Source organism: Salmo salar, chromosome 11 (genome assembly GCF_965601325.2).
Source record: "Salmo salar chromosome 11, fSalSal1, whole genome shotgun sequence".
Classification (NCBI taxonomy): domain Eukaryota; kingdom Metazoa; phylum Chordata; class Actinopteri; order Salmoniformes; family Salmonidae; genus Salmo; species Salmo salar.
In genome coordinates this window covers 108871414-108889450 of record NC_138301.1, presented here as the reverse complement: position 1 = coordinate 108889450, position 18037 = coordinate 108871414, and the positions used below count along the sequence as shown (strand labels likewise).

Sequence of the window (18037 nt, the reverse complement as noted above, 5' to 3'; positions counted from 1 at the left end):
CCATAATCATCTATGATTAAATGGAGGCCTATTAGAGTTCAAATAAAGGTCAATTTTAGACTTTCTGATTTGAGCTTAGGACAGTCATTGATTGTGATACAGTCTGATTTTATCATTCCCATGTCATGTTATATAATGTTGATTTTGTTATTGTCAAGCTGCAGCCTGGTGCAGGCCCCCGAACTGTGTATTTTATCATGGTGTGTATTTGTGTGTATATAAATTGAGCTAATAACCCTCTTTATCTACTCTCTTGACAGTGTGTTTTGTATCTTTGGTCGTTGAAAATCCTCTACCCAAAGACACTATTTTTACTGCGAGGAAACCACGAATGTAGACATTTGACAGAATACTTCACCTTCAAACAAGAATGTGAGTTCTGTCTCTACAGAGATGTTCTATTTCTTTCTGTTTACTTCTGACGGTGACTTGTCAATACTATGTCTCACCTGGAGCACTATTGATGAAAACATATCTCATGCCTTGTTCCTTGAGACAGTAGGTGAGGAGGACAGGTAGATATGGGAGAGGAGCAGGCAAGAGGTGAGGAGGTAGAGTTGTTGTCTGGGGAGGAATGGGACAGAAGGTAGAGTTGTTGTCTGGGGAGGAATGGGACAGAAGGTAGAGGTGTTGTCTGGGGAGGAATGGGACAGAAGGTAGAGGTGTTGTCTGGGGAGGAATGGGACAGAAGGTAGAGGTGTTGTCTGGGGAGGAATGGGACAGAAGGTAGAGGTGTTGTCTGGGGAGGAATGGGACAGAAGGTAGAGGTGTTGTCTGGGGAGGAATGGGACAGAAGGTAGAGGTGTTGTCTGGGGAGGGAATGGGACAGAAGGTAGAGGTGTTGTCTGGGGAGGAATGGGACAGAAGGTAGAGGTGTTGGCTGGGGAGGAATGGGACAGAAGGTAGAGGTGTTGTCTGGGGAGGAATGGGACAGAAGGTAGAGGTGTTGTCTGGGGAGGAATGGGCCAGAAGGTAGAGGTGTTGTCTGGGGAGGAATGGGACAGAAGGTAGAGGTGTTGTCTGGGGAGGAATGGGACAGAAGGTAGAGTTGTTGTCTGGGAAGGAATGGGACAGAAGGTAGAGGTGTTGGCTGGGGAGGAATGGGACAGAAGGTAGAGGTGTTGTCTGGGAAGGAATGGGACAGAAGGTAGAGGTGTTGGCTGGGGAGGAATGGGACAGAAGGTAGAGGTGTTGTCTGGGAAGGAATGGGACAGAAGGTAGAGGTGTTGTCTGGGGAGGAATGGGACAGAAGGTAGAGGTGTTGGCTGGGGAGGGAATGGGACAGAAGGTAGAGGTGTTGTCTGGGGAAGGAATGGGACAGAAGGTTGAGGTGTTATCTGGGGAGGAATGGGACAGAAGGTTGAGGTGTTGTCTGGGGAAGGAATGGGACAGAAGGTAGAGGTGTTGTCTGGGGAGGAATGGGACAGAAGGTAGAGGTGTTGTCTGGGGAGGAATGGGACAGAAGGTAGAGGTGTTGTCTGGGGAGGAATGGGACAGAAGGTAGAGTTGTTGTCTGGGGAGGAATGGGACAGAAGGTTGAGGTGTTGTCTGGGGAGGAATGGGACAGAAGGTAGAGGTGTTGTCTGGGGAGGAATGGGACAGAAGGTAGAGGTGTTGTCTGGGGAGGAATGGGACAGAAGGTAGAGGTGTTGGCTGGGGAGGAATGGGACAGAAGGTAGAGGTGTTGTCTGGGGAGGAATGGGACAGAAGGTAGAGGTGTTGTCTGGGGAGGAATGGGACAGAAGGTAGAGGTGTTGTCTGGGGAGGAATGGGACAGAAGGTAGAGGTGTTGTCTGGGGAGGAATGGGACAAAAGGTAGAGGTGTTGGCTGGGGAGGAATGGGACAGGAGGTAGAGGTGTTGTCTGGGGAGGAATGGGACAGAAGGTAGAGGTGTTGTCTGGGGAGGAATGGGACAGAAGGTAGAGGTGTTGGCTGGGGAGGGAATGGGACAGAAGGTAGAGGTGTTGTCTGGGGAGGGAATGGGACAGAAGGTAGAGGTGTTGGCTGGGGAGGGAATGGGACAGAAGGTAGAGGTTTTGGCTGGGGAGGGAATGGGACAGAAGGTAGAGTTGTTGTCTGGGGAGGAATGGGACAGAAGGTAGAGGTGTTGTCTGGGGAGGAATGGGACAGAAGGTAGAGGTGTTGTCTGGGGAGGAATGGGACAGAAGGTAGAGTTGTTGTCTGGGGAAGGAATGGGACAGAAGGTAGAGGTGTTGGCTGGGGAGGGAATGGGACAGAAGGTAGAGGTGTTGTCTGGGGAGGGAATGGGACAGAAGGTAGAGGTGTTGGCTGGGGAGGGAATGGGACAGAAGGTAGAGGTGTTGGCTGGGGAGGAATGGGACAGAAGGTAGAGGTGTTGGCTGGGGAGGGAATGGGACAGAAGGTAGAGGTGTTGTCTGGAGAGGAATGGGACAGAAGGTAGAGGTGTTGTCTGGAGAGGAATGGGACAGAAGGTAGAGGTGTTGTCTGGGGAGGAATGGGACAGAAGGTAGAGGTGTTGTCTGGGGAGGAATGGGACAGAAGGTAGAGTTGTTGTCTGGGGAGGGAATGGGACAGAAGGTAGAGGTGTTGTCTGGGGAGGAATGGGACAGAAGGTAGAGGTGTTGTCTGGGGAGGAATGGGACAGAAGGTAGAGGTGTTGGCTGGGGAGGAATGGGACAGGAGGTAGAGGTGTTGTCTGGGGAGGAATGGGACAGAAGGTAGAGGTGTTGTCTGGGGAGGAATGGGCCAGAAGGTAGAGGTGTTGGCTGGGGAGGGAATGGGACAGAAGGTAGAGGTGTTGTCTGGGGAGGGAATGGGACAGAAGGTAGAGGTGTTGGCTGGGGAGGGAATGGGACAGAAGGTAGAGGTGTTGGCTGGGGAGGGAATGGGACAGAAGGTAGAGTTGTTGTCTGGGGAGGAATGGGACAGAAGGTAGAGGTGTTGTCTGGGGAGGAATGGGACAGAAGGTAGAGGTATTGTCTGGGGAGGGAATGGGACAGAAGGTAGAGGTGTTGTCTGGGGAGGAATGGGACAGAAGGTAGAGGTGTTGTCTGGGGAGGAATGGGACAGAAGGTAGAGGTGTTGTCTGGGGAGGAATGGGACAGAAGGTAGAGGTGTTGTCTGGGGAGGAATGGGACAGAAGGTAGAGGTGTTGTCTGGGGAGGAATGGGACAGAAGGTAGAGGTGTTGTCTGGGGAGGAATGGGACAGAAGGTAGAGGTGTTGTCTGGGGAGGAATGGGACAGAAGGTAGAGTTGTTGTCTGGGGAAGGAATGGGACAGAAGGTAGAGGTGTTGGCTGGGGAGGGAATGGGACAGAAGGTAGAGGTGTTGTCTGGGGAGGGAATGGGACAGAAGGTAGAGGTGTTGGCTAGGGAGGGAATGGGACAGAAGGTAGAGGTGTTGGCTGGGGAGGAATGGGACAGAAGGTAGAGGTGTTGGCTGGGGAGGGAATGGGACAGAAGGTAGAGGTGTTGTCTGGAGAGGAATGGGACAGAAGGTAGAGGTGTTGTCTGGAGAGGAATGGGACAGAAGGTAGAGGTGTTGTCTGGGGAGGAATGGGACAGAAGGTAGAGGTGTTGTCTGGGGAGGAATGGGACAGAAGGTAGAGGTGTTGTCTGGGGAGGAATGGGACAGAAGGTTGAGGTGTTGGCTGGGGAGGAATGGGACAGAAGGTTGAGGTGTTGGCTGGGGAGGAATGGGACAGAAGGTAGAGGTGTTGTCTGGGGAGGAATGGGACAGAAGGTAGAGTTGTTGTCTGGAGAGGAATGGGACAGAAGGTAGAGGTGTTGTCTGGGGAGGAATGGGACAGAAGGTAGAGGTGTTGTCTGGGGAGGAATGGGACAGAAGGTAGAGGTGTTGTCTGGGGAGGAATGGGACAGAAGGTAGAGTTGTTGTCTGGGGAGGGGATGGGACAGAAGGTAGAGGTGTTGTCTGGGGAGGAATGGGACAGAAGGTTGAGGTGTTGTCTGGGGAGGAATGGGACAGAAGGTAGAGGTGTTGTCTGGGGAGGAATGGGACAGAAGGTAGAGGTGTTGTCTGGGGAGGAATGGGACAGAAGGTTGAGGTGTTGGCTGGGGAGGAATGGGACAGAAGGTAGAGGTGTTGTCTGGGGAGGAATGGGACAGAAGGTAGAGGTGTTGTCTGGGGAGGAATGGGACAGAAGGTAGAGGTGTTGTCTGGGGAGGAATGGGACAGAAGGTAGAGTTGTTGTCTGGGGAGGAATGGGACAGAAGGTTGAGGTGTTGTCTGGGGAGGAATGGGACAGAAGGTAGAGGTGTTGTCTGGGGAGGAATGGGACAGAAGGTAGAGGTGTTGTCTGGGGAGGAATGGGACAGAAGGTAGAGGTGTTGGCTGGGGAGGAATGGGACAGAAGGTAGAGGTGTTGTCTGGGGAGGAATGGGACAGAAGGTAGAGGTGTTGTCTGGGGAGGAATGGGACAGAAGGTAGAGGTGTTGTCTGGGGAGGAATGGGACAGAATTTAGAGGTGTTGTCTGGGGAGGAATGGGACAGAAGGTAGAGGTGTTGGCTGGGGAGGAATGGGACAGGAGGTAGAGGTGTTGTCTGGGGAGGAATGGGACAGAAGGTAGAGGTGTTGGCTGGGGAGGGAATGGGACAGAAGGTAGAGGTGTTGTCTGGGGAGGGAATGGGACAGAAGGTAGAGGTGTTGGCTGGGGAGGGAATGGGACAGAAGGTAGAGGTGTTGGCTGGGGAGGGAATGGGACAGAAGGTAGAGTTGTTGTCTGGGGAGGAATGGGACAGAAGGTAGAGGTGTTGTCTGGGGAGGAATGGGACAGAAGGTAGAGGTGTTGTCTGGGGAGGAATGGGACAGAAGGTAGAGTTGTTGTCTGGGGAAGGAATGGGACAGAAGGTAGAGGTGTTGGCTGGGGAGGGAATGGGACAGAAGGTAGAGGTGTTGTCTGGGGAGGGAATGGGACAGAAGGTAGAGGTGTTGGCTGGGGAGGGAATGGGAATGGGACAGAAGGTAGAGGTGTTGGCTGGGGAGGAATGGGACAGAAGGTAGAGGTGTTGGCTGGGGAGGGAATGGGACAGAAGGTAGAGGTGTTGTCTGGAGAGGAATGGGACAGAAGGTAGAGGTGTTGTCTGGAGAGGAATGGGACAGAAGGTAGAGGTGTTGTCTGGGGAGGAATGGGACAGAAGGTAGAGGTGTTGTCTGGGGAGGAATGGGACAGAAGGTAGAGTTGTTGTCTGGGGAGGGAATGGGACAGAAGGTAGAGGTGTTGTCTGGGGAGGAATGGGACAGAAGGTAGAGGTGTTGTCTGGGGAGGAATGGGACAGAAGGTAGAGGTGTTGGCTGGGGAGGAATGGGACAGGAGGTAGAGGTGTTGTCTGGGGAGGAATGGGACAGAAGGTAGAGGTGTTGTCTGGGGAGGAATGGGCCAGAAGGTAGAGGTGTTGGCTGGGGAGGGAATGGGACAGAAGGTAGAGGTGTTGTCTGGGGAGGGAATGGGACAGAAGGTAGAGGTGTTGGCTGGGGAGGGAATGGGACAGAAGGTAGAGGTGTTGGCTGGGGAGGGAATGGGACAGAAGGTAGAGTTGTTGTCTGGGGAGGAATGGGACAGAAGGTAGAGGTGTTGTCTGGGGAGGAATGGGACAGAAGGTAGAGGTATTGTCTGGGGAGGGAATGGGACAGAAGGTAGAGGTGTTGTCTGGGGAGGAATGGGACAGAAGGTAGAGGTGTTGTCTGGGGAGGAATGGGACAGAAGGTAGAGGTGTTGTCTGGGGAGGAATGGGACAGAAGGTAGAGGTGTTGTCTGGGGAGGAATGGGACAGAAGGTAGAGGTGTTGTCTGGGGAGGAATGGGACAGAAGGTAGAGGTGTTGTCTGGGGAGGAATGGGACAGAAGGTAGAGGTGTTGTCTGGGGAGGAATGGGACAGAAGGTAGAGTTGTTGTCTGGGGAAGGAATGGGACAGAAGGTAGAGGTGTTGGCTGGGGAGGGAATGGGACAGAAGGTAGAGGTGTTGTCTGGGGAGGGAATGGGACAGAAGGTAGAGGTGTTGGCTGGGGAGGGAATGGGACAGAAGGTAGAGGTGTTGGCTGGGGAGGAATGGGACAGAAGGTAGAGGTGTTGGCTGGGGAGGGAATGGGACAGAAGGTAGAGGTGTTGTCTGGAGAGGAATGGGACAGAAGGTAGAGGTGTTGTCTGGAGAGGAATGGGACAGAAGGTAGAGGTGTTGTCTGGGGAGGAATGGGACAGAAGGTAGAGGTGTTGTCTGGGGAGGAATGGGACAGAAGGTAGAGGGGTTGTCTGGGGAGGAATGGGACAGAAGGTTGAGGTGTTGGCTGGGGAGGAATGGGACAGAAGGTTGAGGTGTTGGCTGGGGAGGAATGGGACAGAAGGTAGAGGTGTTGTCTGGGGAGGAATGGGACAGAAGGTAGAGTTGTTGTCTGGAGAGGAATGGGACAGAAGGTAGAGGTGTTGTCTGGGGAGGAATGGGACAGAAGGTAGAGGTGTTGTCTGGGGAGGAATGGGACAGAAGGTAGAGGTGTTGTCTGGGGAGGAATGGGACAGAAGGTAGAGTTGTTGTCTGGGGAGGGAATGGGACAGAAGTTAGAGGTGTTGTCTGGGGAGGAATGGGACAGAAGGTTGAGGTGTTGTCTGGGGAGGAATGGGACAGAAGGTAGAGGTGTTGTCTGGGGAGGAATGGGACAGAAGGTAGAGGTGTTGTCTGGGGAGGAATGGGACAGAAGGTTGAGGTGTTGGCTGGGGAGGAATGGGACAGAAGGTAGAGGTGTTGTCTGGGGAGGAATGGGACAGAAGGTAGAGGTGTTGTCTGGGGAGGAATGGGACAGAAGGTAGAGGTGTTGTCTGGGGAGGAATGGGACAGAAGGTAGAGGTGTTCTCTAGGTCTCTATTCATACATCCATGAAGAAGTGCATGATGGGGGTCATCTTGTTTATCTCTGCTCAGTTTCATTCCACAGTACAGCATATCTTCTGTGTGTGTGAGTATAGAAAGAGGATGGTTGGATGATCTTGAGAATGAGATATTGTGTTGGTTCTTTCTTGGAGTATCCATTCCAGGCTGAAATCTCTCTTACGTTTGAATCATGCGTTAATGTCAATGGGCAGCTTCTATAACAATTGAAGCTATTAGCCCATCTCTCATATCAGGATTCCACCTTTACTGATGATGAGTCCCTGTGTGTATCATTCTACTGATCTAGTTGTCTCTCTGTCTGCCCCTCTCTGTGGTAATCAGGTAAAATCAAGTACTCGGAGCAGGTGTATGATTCATGTATGGACGCTTTTGACTGCCTTCCCCTGGCTGCCCTCATGAACCAGCAGTTCCTGTGTGTCCACGGAGGACTCTCACCGGAAATACACACCTTAGATGACATAAAGAAGGTACTGCACCACAGCAGTACCGAGCCATGCATAGGAATATCACATTGACTGTGTCTTTTGTCTTTGCATACTTGAGTACAGTATATGTGCATTTGGTTTGTGTGTGTGTGAGAGTGTGTGAGAGTGTGTGAGAGTGTGTGTGTGTTTATGAGTGTATGTGTGTGTTTATGAGTGTATGTGCCTGCCAACCTGCATGTGTGTGTGTGTGTGTGTGTGTGTGTGTGTGTGTGTGTGTGTGTGTGTGTGTGTGTGTGTGTGTGTGTGTGTGTGTGTGTGTGTGTGTGTGTGTGTGTGTGTGTGCATGTTTTTGTTTTTGAAAATGTGTGTATTTGCTTGTGTCTGAATTCAACATGTTTCTCTCTGCTGTAGATAGACCGGTTCAAGGAGCCTCCAGCGTTTGGGCCCATGTGTGACCTACTGTGGTCTGATCCTCTGGAGGACTTTGGCAACGAGAAGACCCAGGAGTTCTTCAGCCACAACACAGTCCGAGGCTGCTCCTACTTCTACAGGTCAGCTCTCTCTCCACCTCAACCCTTTCTCTCATTACTGTTCCTCGTGTTTTTTGAGCCATCAGGTACCACCGTCTGGATCTGTTGTCCAAACAATTACAGATGTAGGATCTTCATTTGATCACTATTTTGTTGTTGAGAATTTTCCTGCACAGCTGGAAGTGCACATTTGTTGTGTATTTTAGGTTTAAAAATTCTTCTAAAGTTTGCCATTTCCACTTTAAAATGTTAGACTTGATTTGCCCTAAGGAAAAATGTATCAACTCCTACAAAAAATGTACATTAATTGTAATCCACATAATAATTCACATTTCCTGTTGCTTCAGGATTATTCTCCTGCTATAGCAAACTAGCTCAAATGAAGATCTTACATCTGTACCTCCAAACCAAAAGGAATAAATCCTATCTCACACACACACACACACACACACACACACACACACACACACACACACACACACACACACACACACACACACACACACACACACACACACACACACACACACACACACACACACAATTGTACAGACACACAGATATACAGCACATAAATACACACCACCTATGTGCATCTGTGTTGCCTCTGCTCTGTATCCTGTAAACCATAGTGTGTGGCGTCATATGTCATGTCTGTGTGAGATGCAGCCGCTGCTCTGACCTACATTCTGGGTGCGGAGGGAATTTGGGCGGAAAGCCCTGGATCTATGTGCTTCATACAATAGGCTCTCCAGGAGCTCAGGGCACAGACTTTATTCTGTTGTTTGTTTAACTTTCCTGAGTAAACCTTCTCACACTTAAATCTTTAACACGCTGACGAAACTTTGATGGGGCTGTGGATGGCAGTGGCTGAGGGGAGGGGTAGAGGGGAGGGGTAGAGGGGTAGAGGGGTAGAGGAGAGGGGTAGAGGGGAGGGGTAGAGGGGTAGAGGGGAGGGGTAGAGGGGTAGAGGGGAGGGGTAGAGGGGAGGGGTAGAGGGGTAGAGGGGAGGGGTAGAGGGGAGGGGTGGAGGGGAGGGGTAGAGGGGAGGGGTAGAGGGGGAGGGGTAGAGGGGTAGAGGGGAGGGGTAGAGGGGAGGGGTGGAGGGGAGGGGTAGAGGGGAGGGGTAGAGGGGAGGGGTGGAGGGGAGGGGTAGAGGGGAGGGGTAGAGGGGTAGAGGGGTTGGAGGCAGGAAGGGATGGGTCAGCTCAACCTCTGCCTATACACAGACTACAGACTACTGCGGGTATCCTACTGCAGGTATCCTACTGCAGGTATACTACTGCAGGTATACTACTGCGGGTAGACTAATGCCCCCCACGGCCGCTAGTGGGCCCCCAAAAAAGAAACTCAATCTGGGTCTGAAATTTGTTTGAGAGTTAGCAAGTAGAATACAGGCCTCCCGAGTGGTGCAGCGGTCTAAGGCATTACATTGCAGTGCTTGAGGTGTCACTACAGAAACAAGTTCGATCCCGGGCTGTGTTGCAGCCGGCCGCGACCGGGAGACCCATGAGGCGGCACACAATTGGGCCAGTGTTGTCTGGGTTAGGGGAGGGTTTGGACGGCAAGGATGTCCTTGTCCCATTGCGATCTAGCGACTCTTGTGGCGGGCCGGGCGCATGCACACTGACTTCAGACGCCAGTTGTACGGTGTTTCCTCTAACACATTGGTGCGGCTGGCTTCCGGGTTAAGCGAGCAGTGTGTCAAGAAGCAGTACGGCTTGGAAGGGTCGTGTTTCAGAGGACGAATGGCTCTCAACCTTCGCCTCTCCCGAGTCCGTAAGGGATTTGCAGCGATGGGACAAGATTGTAACTACCAATTGGATATCTCGAAATTGGGGAGAAAAAGGGGTCAAAAGTACACGCAAAAAAAAGTAGAATACACAATGTGCAGTTTCAAAATTTGGTAGTGCATCAGCAGTTTTGCAATTGAAGAGTTTCATTCCAAAACGCTATATCCATTTTCAGAAATGTTGGTAAATTAGTTTTTATTGTTTACAGAAATTATGGAAGAGAGTGTTGTGTTTTTTCACCATCTAATAAAGGCATAGGGCTGTTCAATGAGAGACCTGTATTTGTTTCAAATCTATCACTTGATGGTTTCATTTCAGAGAGACAAATACTCGTGTTTTTTTACAAAACTGTTCTATAGCCGGCTCACTCTCAGAGAAATAAGTAGCACTGCAAGCTTTTACACAGTTTTACACAGTCAAATGTAACAAATAACTATATTTGTTTATAAATAAATGTACAAATAATAGATTTGTGACACCAATATTAATAAAAAAAATAACAATAATAATTCAGTACAGTAATATGAGATCTGTATGTAAAACATTTACATTTGACATTTTAGTCATTTAGCAGAGGCTCTTATCCAGGGCGACTTACAGTTAGTGCATTCATCTTGAGATAGCTAGGTGAGACCACCACATATCACAGTCAAATATACAGGATACGGACATTCTATTCCAGCTAAACAATGGATATATCATGAATGGTAAATAATGTATTGTGTCATTTTGGAGTCAATTTATTGCAAATAAGAATAGAATATGTTTCTAAACACTTCTACATTTATGTGGATGCTACCATGATTACGGATAATCCTGAATAAATCCTGAATAATAATGAGTGAGAAAGTTACAGAGGGTCAAAGATCATACCCCCAAGACATGCTAACCTCTCACCATTACCTCTCACCATTACCAATAAAAGGGGAGGTTAGCATGTCTTGGGGATATGATCTTTGACCCTCTGTAACTTTCAATTCATAATTCATTCAGGACTATCCATAATCATGGTTGCATCCACATCAATATAGAAGTGTTTAGAAACATATTCTATTCTTATTTACAATAAAAGTGACTCCAAAATGACACAATGCACGATTTACCGTTCATTCCTATTGGGCACAAAATCATATAAAATACAACCAAAACGAACTGCAAAATGCATCCAACACGTTTGTAGAGTCACAAGCTTGATGCACTGTACTCACTGCATGCGAATATGGGACCAAATACTAGACTTTTGTCTACATTATTCATAAGAATCTTTAGGGGTGTCTAATTTTGACCCCTACCTTTTGAGTTTTTTAAAATCTCTTCTTAAACAGAATCTCTTTCTCTGAGCAGTTATATTAGTATAAAATAATAGAATTTCAAAATGTTTTGAGCATGCAGCGTACCTCAGTATTTAATGATTTATTTCATACAGTTATAATTGCTCATCTTTATTAATAAGGGTGTCAATAATTTTGGACCCCACTGTATCTAAACCTATCACCAAATTACCAACTGGGCAAGAAGGGCATGTGCCCAGGGACCCTGACCCCTAGGGCGCCCTCAATGATTTTGTTAGTCACTCTTACTCAGATATCATTTGAACATGGCATAAGTCATGGCAAAATATTTAGAACTGCAGGAAATTAACTTTAAAACTACAAAACTTCTCTCCACTTCATGGAAAAATGTGTTGAATTGCAGGAAATTAACTTTAACATTGTAACATTTTCTCTACATCCGATGGCAAAATGTGTAGAGTTGCAGGAAATGAACTCTAACACTGCAAAAAAAAAGTCCACTGCCAAGAGGGAGGGCACTAAAATGTTTTGCCTGCAAGGTGGTTGGGGGCCCCCCAAAAAATCTTGCTTAGGGCCCCCAAAAAGTTAGTGGTGGCCCTGGGATGGATGGAGCGTTTCGTACAATGCATGGCTGGGTTAGGTTAACACATCCTCATTAGATGCATTTACACACAGAAACAAGTGCACCTCTCAGGGTGTTGGTCAGTCAGTTTGTGAGGGGGAATGTGGTATTCCTGGTGATAGTAGGTGGTGTGGACGGATCCCAGCTGGCTTATGTCCAGGTTTAAACGGCTTTGTGTGTTTATGTGTGCTGTCTCATTCTGACTGACCACAGTAATACATTAAGGGAACTATCAGACAGCCACAAAACACTTTATGTAGTCTCACCCAGCATCCGTGTTGTTAGGTGGTGGACTGAGCTTGTTTTGAAATGATGAGGTGAAAAGGCTTATGGCCTGGTTTGTCAGTGAGGGGTTACAATATTTTCTTCAGGGAACGTCTCTGTAATGATTCTCATCAGTCACCCTGTAACCCTAAGGTTTCAGCACCTGAAAGTTTTACCAATACACAGGTTCAGAGAAATGCCCCAGGAGCCAAATCTGACACAGATATGAGAAGACCCCCTCCTCTGACCAACTGAGCCATGGATTAAAAAACTATGCACATTCGGGCCAATCAGTATGTGAGCTTGAGTCGTCAGCATGTGCATACCATTTTTTCATAACCTTTGTTATCCTGTTATTTTATGAATCTGATAATTTAACAGAAATGTGCATGTTTTAATTATGGCGATCATAGTCTCTCTTTTTTCTGTTCATCATCTCACAAAATAGACTATAGGATTATATGACCATATACACATTCAGACCTTCAGGAATTGGAATGGAATCAAGCTGAAGCTAAAACTGTATCTCTGTCTGAATCAGCAGGACGGAGTGACATACAGAGGGGTGATACATTAGACTGCTGGCGGGGGTTGTGAGGTTGAAGGAGAGTGATGTAGAGGAGATGAGAGGAGGAGTACACATGTGCATAGGAACCTCCTACTCCAAACCAGGCGGTTGAAATGCATCGTGGGTGTAAAACAAGAGTCCGGGCAGGGGCCGGTATCAGCTCAACACTGCCATCTATCCCACAATTCCCCTGGGGCTCTGCAATGAGCTGTTGCTATGACAACCCACTCCTCCAGCCCAAACTGGAGCAAGTGATAGGAAGAGAGATGGAAGGGAAGGAGTGATCTGTGTCGAGGGAAGAGAGAGAGGCGGAGGAACAATGCTGTCAAACCGGCCATCTTGTTAACAGTTGGCTTAAAGGATGGGGAAATGTAGCAACCCTCTCACATTACCTGTCAGGGTAGAACTGACAGCTAGTTAGCAGTCAAATAATAGCTGACATGGTATGTTGTGTTTTTGAGCCAGTGAGTGGTATTAGGTTGCTTTGGGGCAAACTGGGAGCTGTGGGATGGGCTGGGATGGGCTGGGATGGGCAGGGCTGGGCTGGGATGGGCAGGGCTGGGCAGGGCTGGGATGGGATGGGCTGGGATGGGCTGGGATGGGATGGGCTGGGCTGGGATGGGCAGGGCTGGGCTGGGATGGGCTGGGATGGGCAGGGCTGGGATGGGCTGGGATGGGCTGGGCTGGGATGGGCTGGGATGGCTGGGCTGGGATGGGCAGGGCTGGGATGGGCTGGGATGGGCAGGGCTGGGATGGGCTGGGATGGGATGGGCTGGGCTGGGATGGGCTGGGATAAGCAGGGCTGGGCTGGGATTGGCTGGGCTGGGCTGGGATGGGCTGGGATGGGCTGGGCTGGGATGGGCTGGGATAGGCAGGACTGGGCTGGGATGGGCTGGGCTGGGATGGGCTGGGATGGGCAGGGCTGGGCTGGGATGGGCTGGGATGGGCAGGGATGGGCTGGGATGGGATGGGATGGGATGGGATGGGCTGGGATGGCAGGGCTGGGATGGGCAGGGCTGGGATGGGCTGGGATGGGCAGGGCTGGGATGGGCTGGGCTGGGATGGGCTGGGCTGGGCTGGGATGGGCTGGGATAGGCAGGGCTGGGATGGGCTGGGCTGGGCTGGGATGGGCTGGGCTGGGATGGGCTGGGCTGGGATAGGCAGGGCTGGGATAGGCAGGGCTGGGATGGGCTGGGATGGGATGGGCTGGGATGGGCTGGGCTGCTCTGACTTACATCATACTGAGCAGTGCTCTGATAACACACTGACGCCTGCTGACGCTCTGAACTGTTTTGTTGTGTTGTAGGACAATGTCAGTGTTCTAGTCTGTGGCTGGACCAGGGGTATCATATTTTATTCTCTGTTTTGTGACTGTAATATAGTCATATAGTGTTTTTCCACTGTGTATTCAGGTATGCTATGTTACACAATACTTACAGTATGTATTCTGCATGTTGTTTAGTTACATAGGTCAGTGCTAGCTGTGTTGCTCTGTTATATGTGTCAAACAGTGTGAATTTAGATATGCCATCCCAAAACCTTCTCTCCTTTTTTTTCTGCCGTGCAGTTATCCAGCTGTGTGTGAGTTCCTACAGAACAATAACTTATTATCAGTCATCCGAGCACATGAAGCACAAGATGCCGGGTATGTACCAACGCCACATCTTTCTCTCTCTCTTTATATCTTTTTCTTTCTCTGTCTTACAAACACTTTTAGCTTTAATAGAGACGATTCATCCAGATGATTAACCTGAAAACCGTTCCCCTCTCTCTCTGTGCTGTCCTATAGCTACCGGATGTACCGGAAGAGCCAAACCACCGGCTTCCCCTCCCTCATCACCATCTTCTCAGCGCCAAACTACCTTGACGTTTATAACAACAAAGGTCAGTCTGTCTATTCCATGTATTTGTAGAGTTTTTATATACGTACAGTGGGGGAAAAAAGTATTTGATCCCCTGCTGATTTTGTATGTTTGCCCACTTACAAAGAAATGATCAGTCTATAATTTTAATGGTAGGTTTATTTGAACAGTGAGAGACAGAATAACAACAACAAAAAATCCAGAAAAACACATGTCAAAAAATGTTTAAAAATTATTTGCATTTTAATGAGGGAAATAAGTATTTGACCCCTCTGCAAAACATGACTTAGTACTTGGTGGCAAAACCCTTGTTGGCAATCACAGAGGTCAGACGTTTCTTGTAGTTGGCCACCAGGTTTGCACTCATCTCAGGAGGGATTTTGTCCCACTCCTCTTTGCAGATCTTCTCCAAGTCATTAAGGTTTCGAGGCTGACGTTTGGCAACTCAAACCTTCAGCTCCCTCCACAGATTTTCTATGGGATTAAGGTCTGGAGACTGGCTAGGCCACTCCAGGACCAAAATGTGCTTCTTCTTGAGCCACTCCTTTGTTGCCTTGGCCGTGTGTTTTGGGTCATTGTCATGCTGGAATACCCATCCACGACCCATTTTCAATGCCCTGGCTGAGGGAAGGATGTTCTCACCCAAGATTTGACCGTACATGGCCCCGTCCATCGTCCCTTTGATGCGGTGAAGTTGTTCTGTCCCCTTAGCAGAAAAACACCCCCAAAGCATAATGTTTCCACCTCCATGTTTGATGGTGGAGATGGTGTTCTTGGGGTTATAGGCAGCAGTTATAGGCAGTCCTCCTCCTCCAAACACGGCGAGTTGAGTTGATGCCAAAGAGCTCCATTTTGGTCTCATCTGACCACAACCCTTTCACCCATTTGTCCTCTGAATCATTCAGATGTTCACTGGCAAACTTCAGACGGGCATGTATATGTATTCTTGAGCAGGGGGACCTTGCGGGCGCTGCAGGATTTCAGTCCTTCACGGCGTAGTGTGTTACCAATTGTTTTCTTGGTGACTATGGTCCCAGCTGCCTTGAGATCATTGACAAGATCCTCCTGTGTAGTTCTGGGCTGATTCCTCACCGTTCTCATGATCATTGCAACCCCACGAGGTGAGATCTTGCATGGAGCCCCAGGCCGAGGGAGATTGACAGTTCTTTTGAGTTTCTTCCATTTGCGAATAATCGCACCAAATGTTGTCACCTTCTCACCAAGCTGCTTGGTGATGGTCTTGTAGCCCATTCCAGCCTTGTGTAGGTCTACAATCTTGTCCCTGACATCCTTGGAGAGCTCTTTGGTCTTGGCCATGGTGGAGAGTTTGGAATCTGATTGATTGATTGCTTCTGTGGACAGGTGTCTTTTTTACAGGTAACAAGCTGAGATTAGGAGCACTCCCTTTAAGAGTGTGCTCCTAATCTCAGCTCGTTACCTGTATAAAAGACACCTGGGAGCCAGAAATCTTTCTGATTGAGAGGGGGTCAAATACTTATTTCCCTCATTAAAATGCAAATCAATTTATAACATTTTTGACAAGCGTTTTTCTGGATATTTTTGTTGTTATTCTGTCTCTCACTGTTCAAATAAACCTACCATTAAAATTATAGACTGATCCGTTCTTTATCAGTGGGCAAATGTACAAAATCAGCAGGGGATCAAATACTTTTTTCCCCCACTGTACATATACATTTAAACTCAGTTTTTCAAAATTCCTGACATTTAATCCTAGTACAAATTCCCTGTCTTAGGTCAGTTAGGATCACCACTTTATTTTAAGAATGTGAAATGTCAGAATAATAGTAGAGAGAGTGATTTATTTCAGCTTTTATTTATTTCATCACATTCCCAGTGGGTCAGAAGTTTACATACTCTCAATTAGTATTTGGTAGCATTGCCTATAAATTGTTTAACTTGGGTCAAATTTTTCGGGTAGCCTTCCACAAGCTTCCCACAATAAGTTGGGTGAATTTTGGCCCATTCCTCCTGACAGAGCTGGTGTAACTGAGTCATGTTTGTAGGCCTCCTTGCTCGCACACGCTTCTTCAGTTTTTATTTATTTATTTTTTATTTTACTGTTATTTTACCAGGTAAGTTGACTAAGAACACATTCTCATTTACAGCAACGACCTGGGGAATAGTTTCAGGGGAGTGGAGGGGGATGAATGAGCCAATTGTAAGCTGGGGATGATTAGGTGGCCGTGATGGTATGAGGGCCAGATTGGGAATTTATCAGAATCAGTTCTGCCCACAAATTTTCTATTGGATTGAGGTCAGAGCTTTGGGATGGCCACTCCAATATTTTGACTTTGTTGTCCTTAAGCCATTTTGCCACAACTTTGGAAGTATGCTTGGGGTCATTGACCATTTGGAAGACCCATTTGCGACCAAGCTTTAACTTCCTGACTGATGTCTTGAGATGTTGCTTCAATATATCCACATAATTTTCGTGGTACCTTCAGGCATTTGGAAATTGCTCCCAAGGATGAACCAGACTTGTGGAGGTCTACAACTTTTTTCTGAGGTCTTGGCTGATTTCTTTTGATTTTCCCATGATGTCAAGCAAAGAGGCACTAAGTTTGAAGGTAGGCCTTGAAATACATCCACAGGTTCACCTCCAATTAACTAAAATGATGTCAATTAGCCTATCAGAAGCTTCTAAAGCCATGACATCATTTTCTGGAAATTTCCAAGCTGTTTAAAAGCACAGTCAACTTAGTGTATGTAAACTTCTGACCCACCGGAATTGTGATACAGTGGATTATAAGTGAAATAACTTTTCTGTAAACAATTGTTGGAAAAGTTTCTTGTGTCATGAACAAAGTAGATGTTGTAACCGACTTGCCAAAACTATAGTTTGTTAACAAGAAATTTGTGGAGTAGTTGAAAAAGGAGTTTTAATGACTCCAACCTAAGTGTATGTAAACTTCCGACTTCAACTGTACACAGTACCAGTCAAGAGTTTGGACACACCAACTCATTCTACATTGTAGAATAATAGTGAAGACATCAAAACTATGAAATAACACATATGGAATCATGTAGTAACCAAAAAAGTGTTAAACAAATCAAAATATATTTTATATTTGATAGTCTTCAAAGTAGCCACCCATTGCCTTGATAACAGCTTTGCACACTCTTGGCATTCTCTCAACCATCTTCACCTGGAATGCTTTTCCAACATGCTGAGCACTTGTCTGCTTTTCCTTCACTCTGCGGTCCAACTCATCCCAAACCATCTCAATTGTGTTGAGGTCAGGTGATTGTGGAGGCCAGGTAATCTGATGCAGCACTCCATCACTCTCCTTCTTGGTCAAAATAGCCCTTACACAGCCTGGAGATGTGTTGGGTCATTGTCCTGTTGAAAAACAGATGATAGTCCCACTAAGTGCAAACCAGATGGGATGGCATATCACTGCAGAATGCTGTGGTAACCATGCTGGTTAACCTCTATGGGCAAGGCGGGACGAATTCGTCCCACCTACGTAACAGCCACCTGAATTCAGTGGCGCGATTTTTGAATCGTTTGAAATACTATTACTTCAATTTCTCAAACATATGACTATTTTACAGCTATTTAAAGACAAGACTCTCCTTAATCTAACCACACTGTCCGATTTCAAAAAGGCTTTACAACGAAAGCAAAACATTAGATTATGTCAGGAGAGTGCCCAGCCAGAAATTATCAGACACCCATTTTTCAAGCTAGCATATAATGTCACAAAAACCCAAACCACAGCTAAATGCAGCACTAACCTTTTATGATCTTCATCAGATGACACACCTAGGACATTA

The 18037-nt window shown here is 47.9% G+C and overlaps 1 protein-coding gene across 2 annotated transcripts in view; it reads left to right on the top strand.

Moving 5' to 3' along the window:
- The window catches only part of LOC106563625 (protein phosphatase 3 catalytic subunit alpha), a 59740-nt gene that overhangs the window by 29807 nt on the left and 11896 nt on the right, over positions 1–18037 (top strand). For both annotated transcript variants that reach the window (XM_014129375.3, XM_014129376.3), the window contains exons 4-8: positions 261–372; positions 7205–7350; positions 7720–7859; positions 13945–14022; positions 14167–14261. In XM_014129375.3, the coding sequence (XP_013984850.1) occupies positions 261–372; positions 7205–7350; positions 7720–7859; positions 13945–14022; positions 14167–14261 (571 nt within the window). The remainder of the gene's footprint in view (positions 1–260; positions 373–7204; positions 7351–7719; positions 7860–13944; positions 14023–14166; positions 14262–18037) is intronic.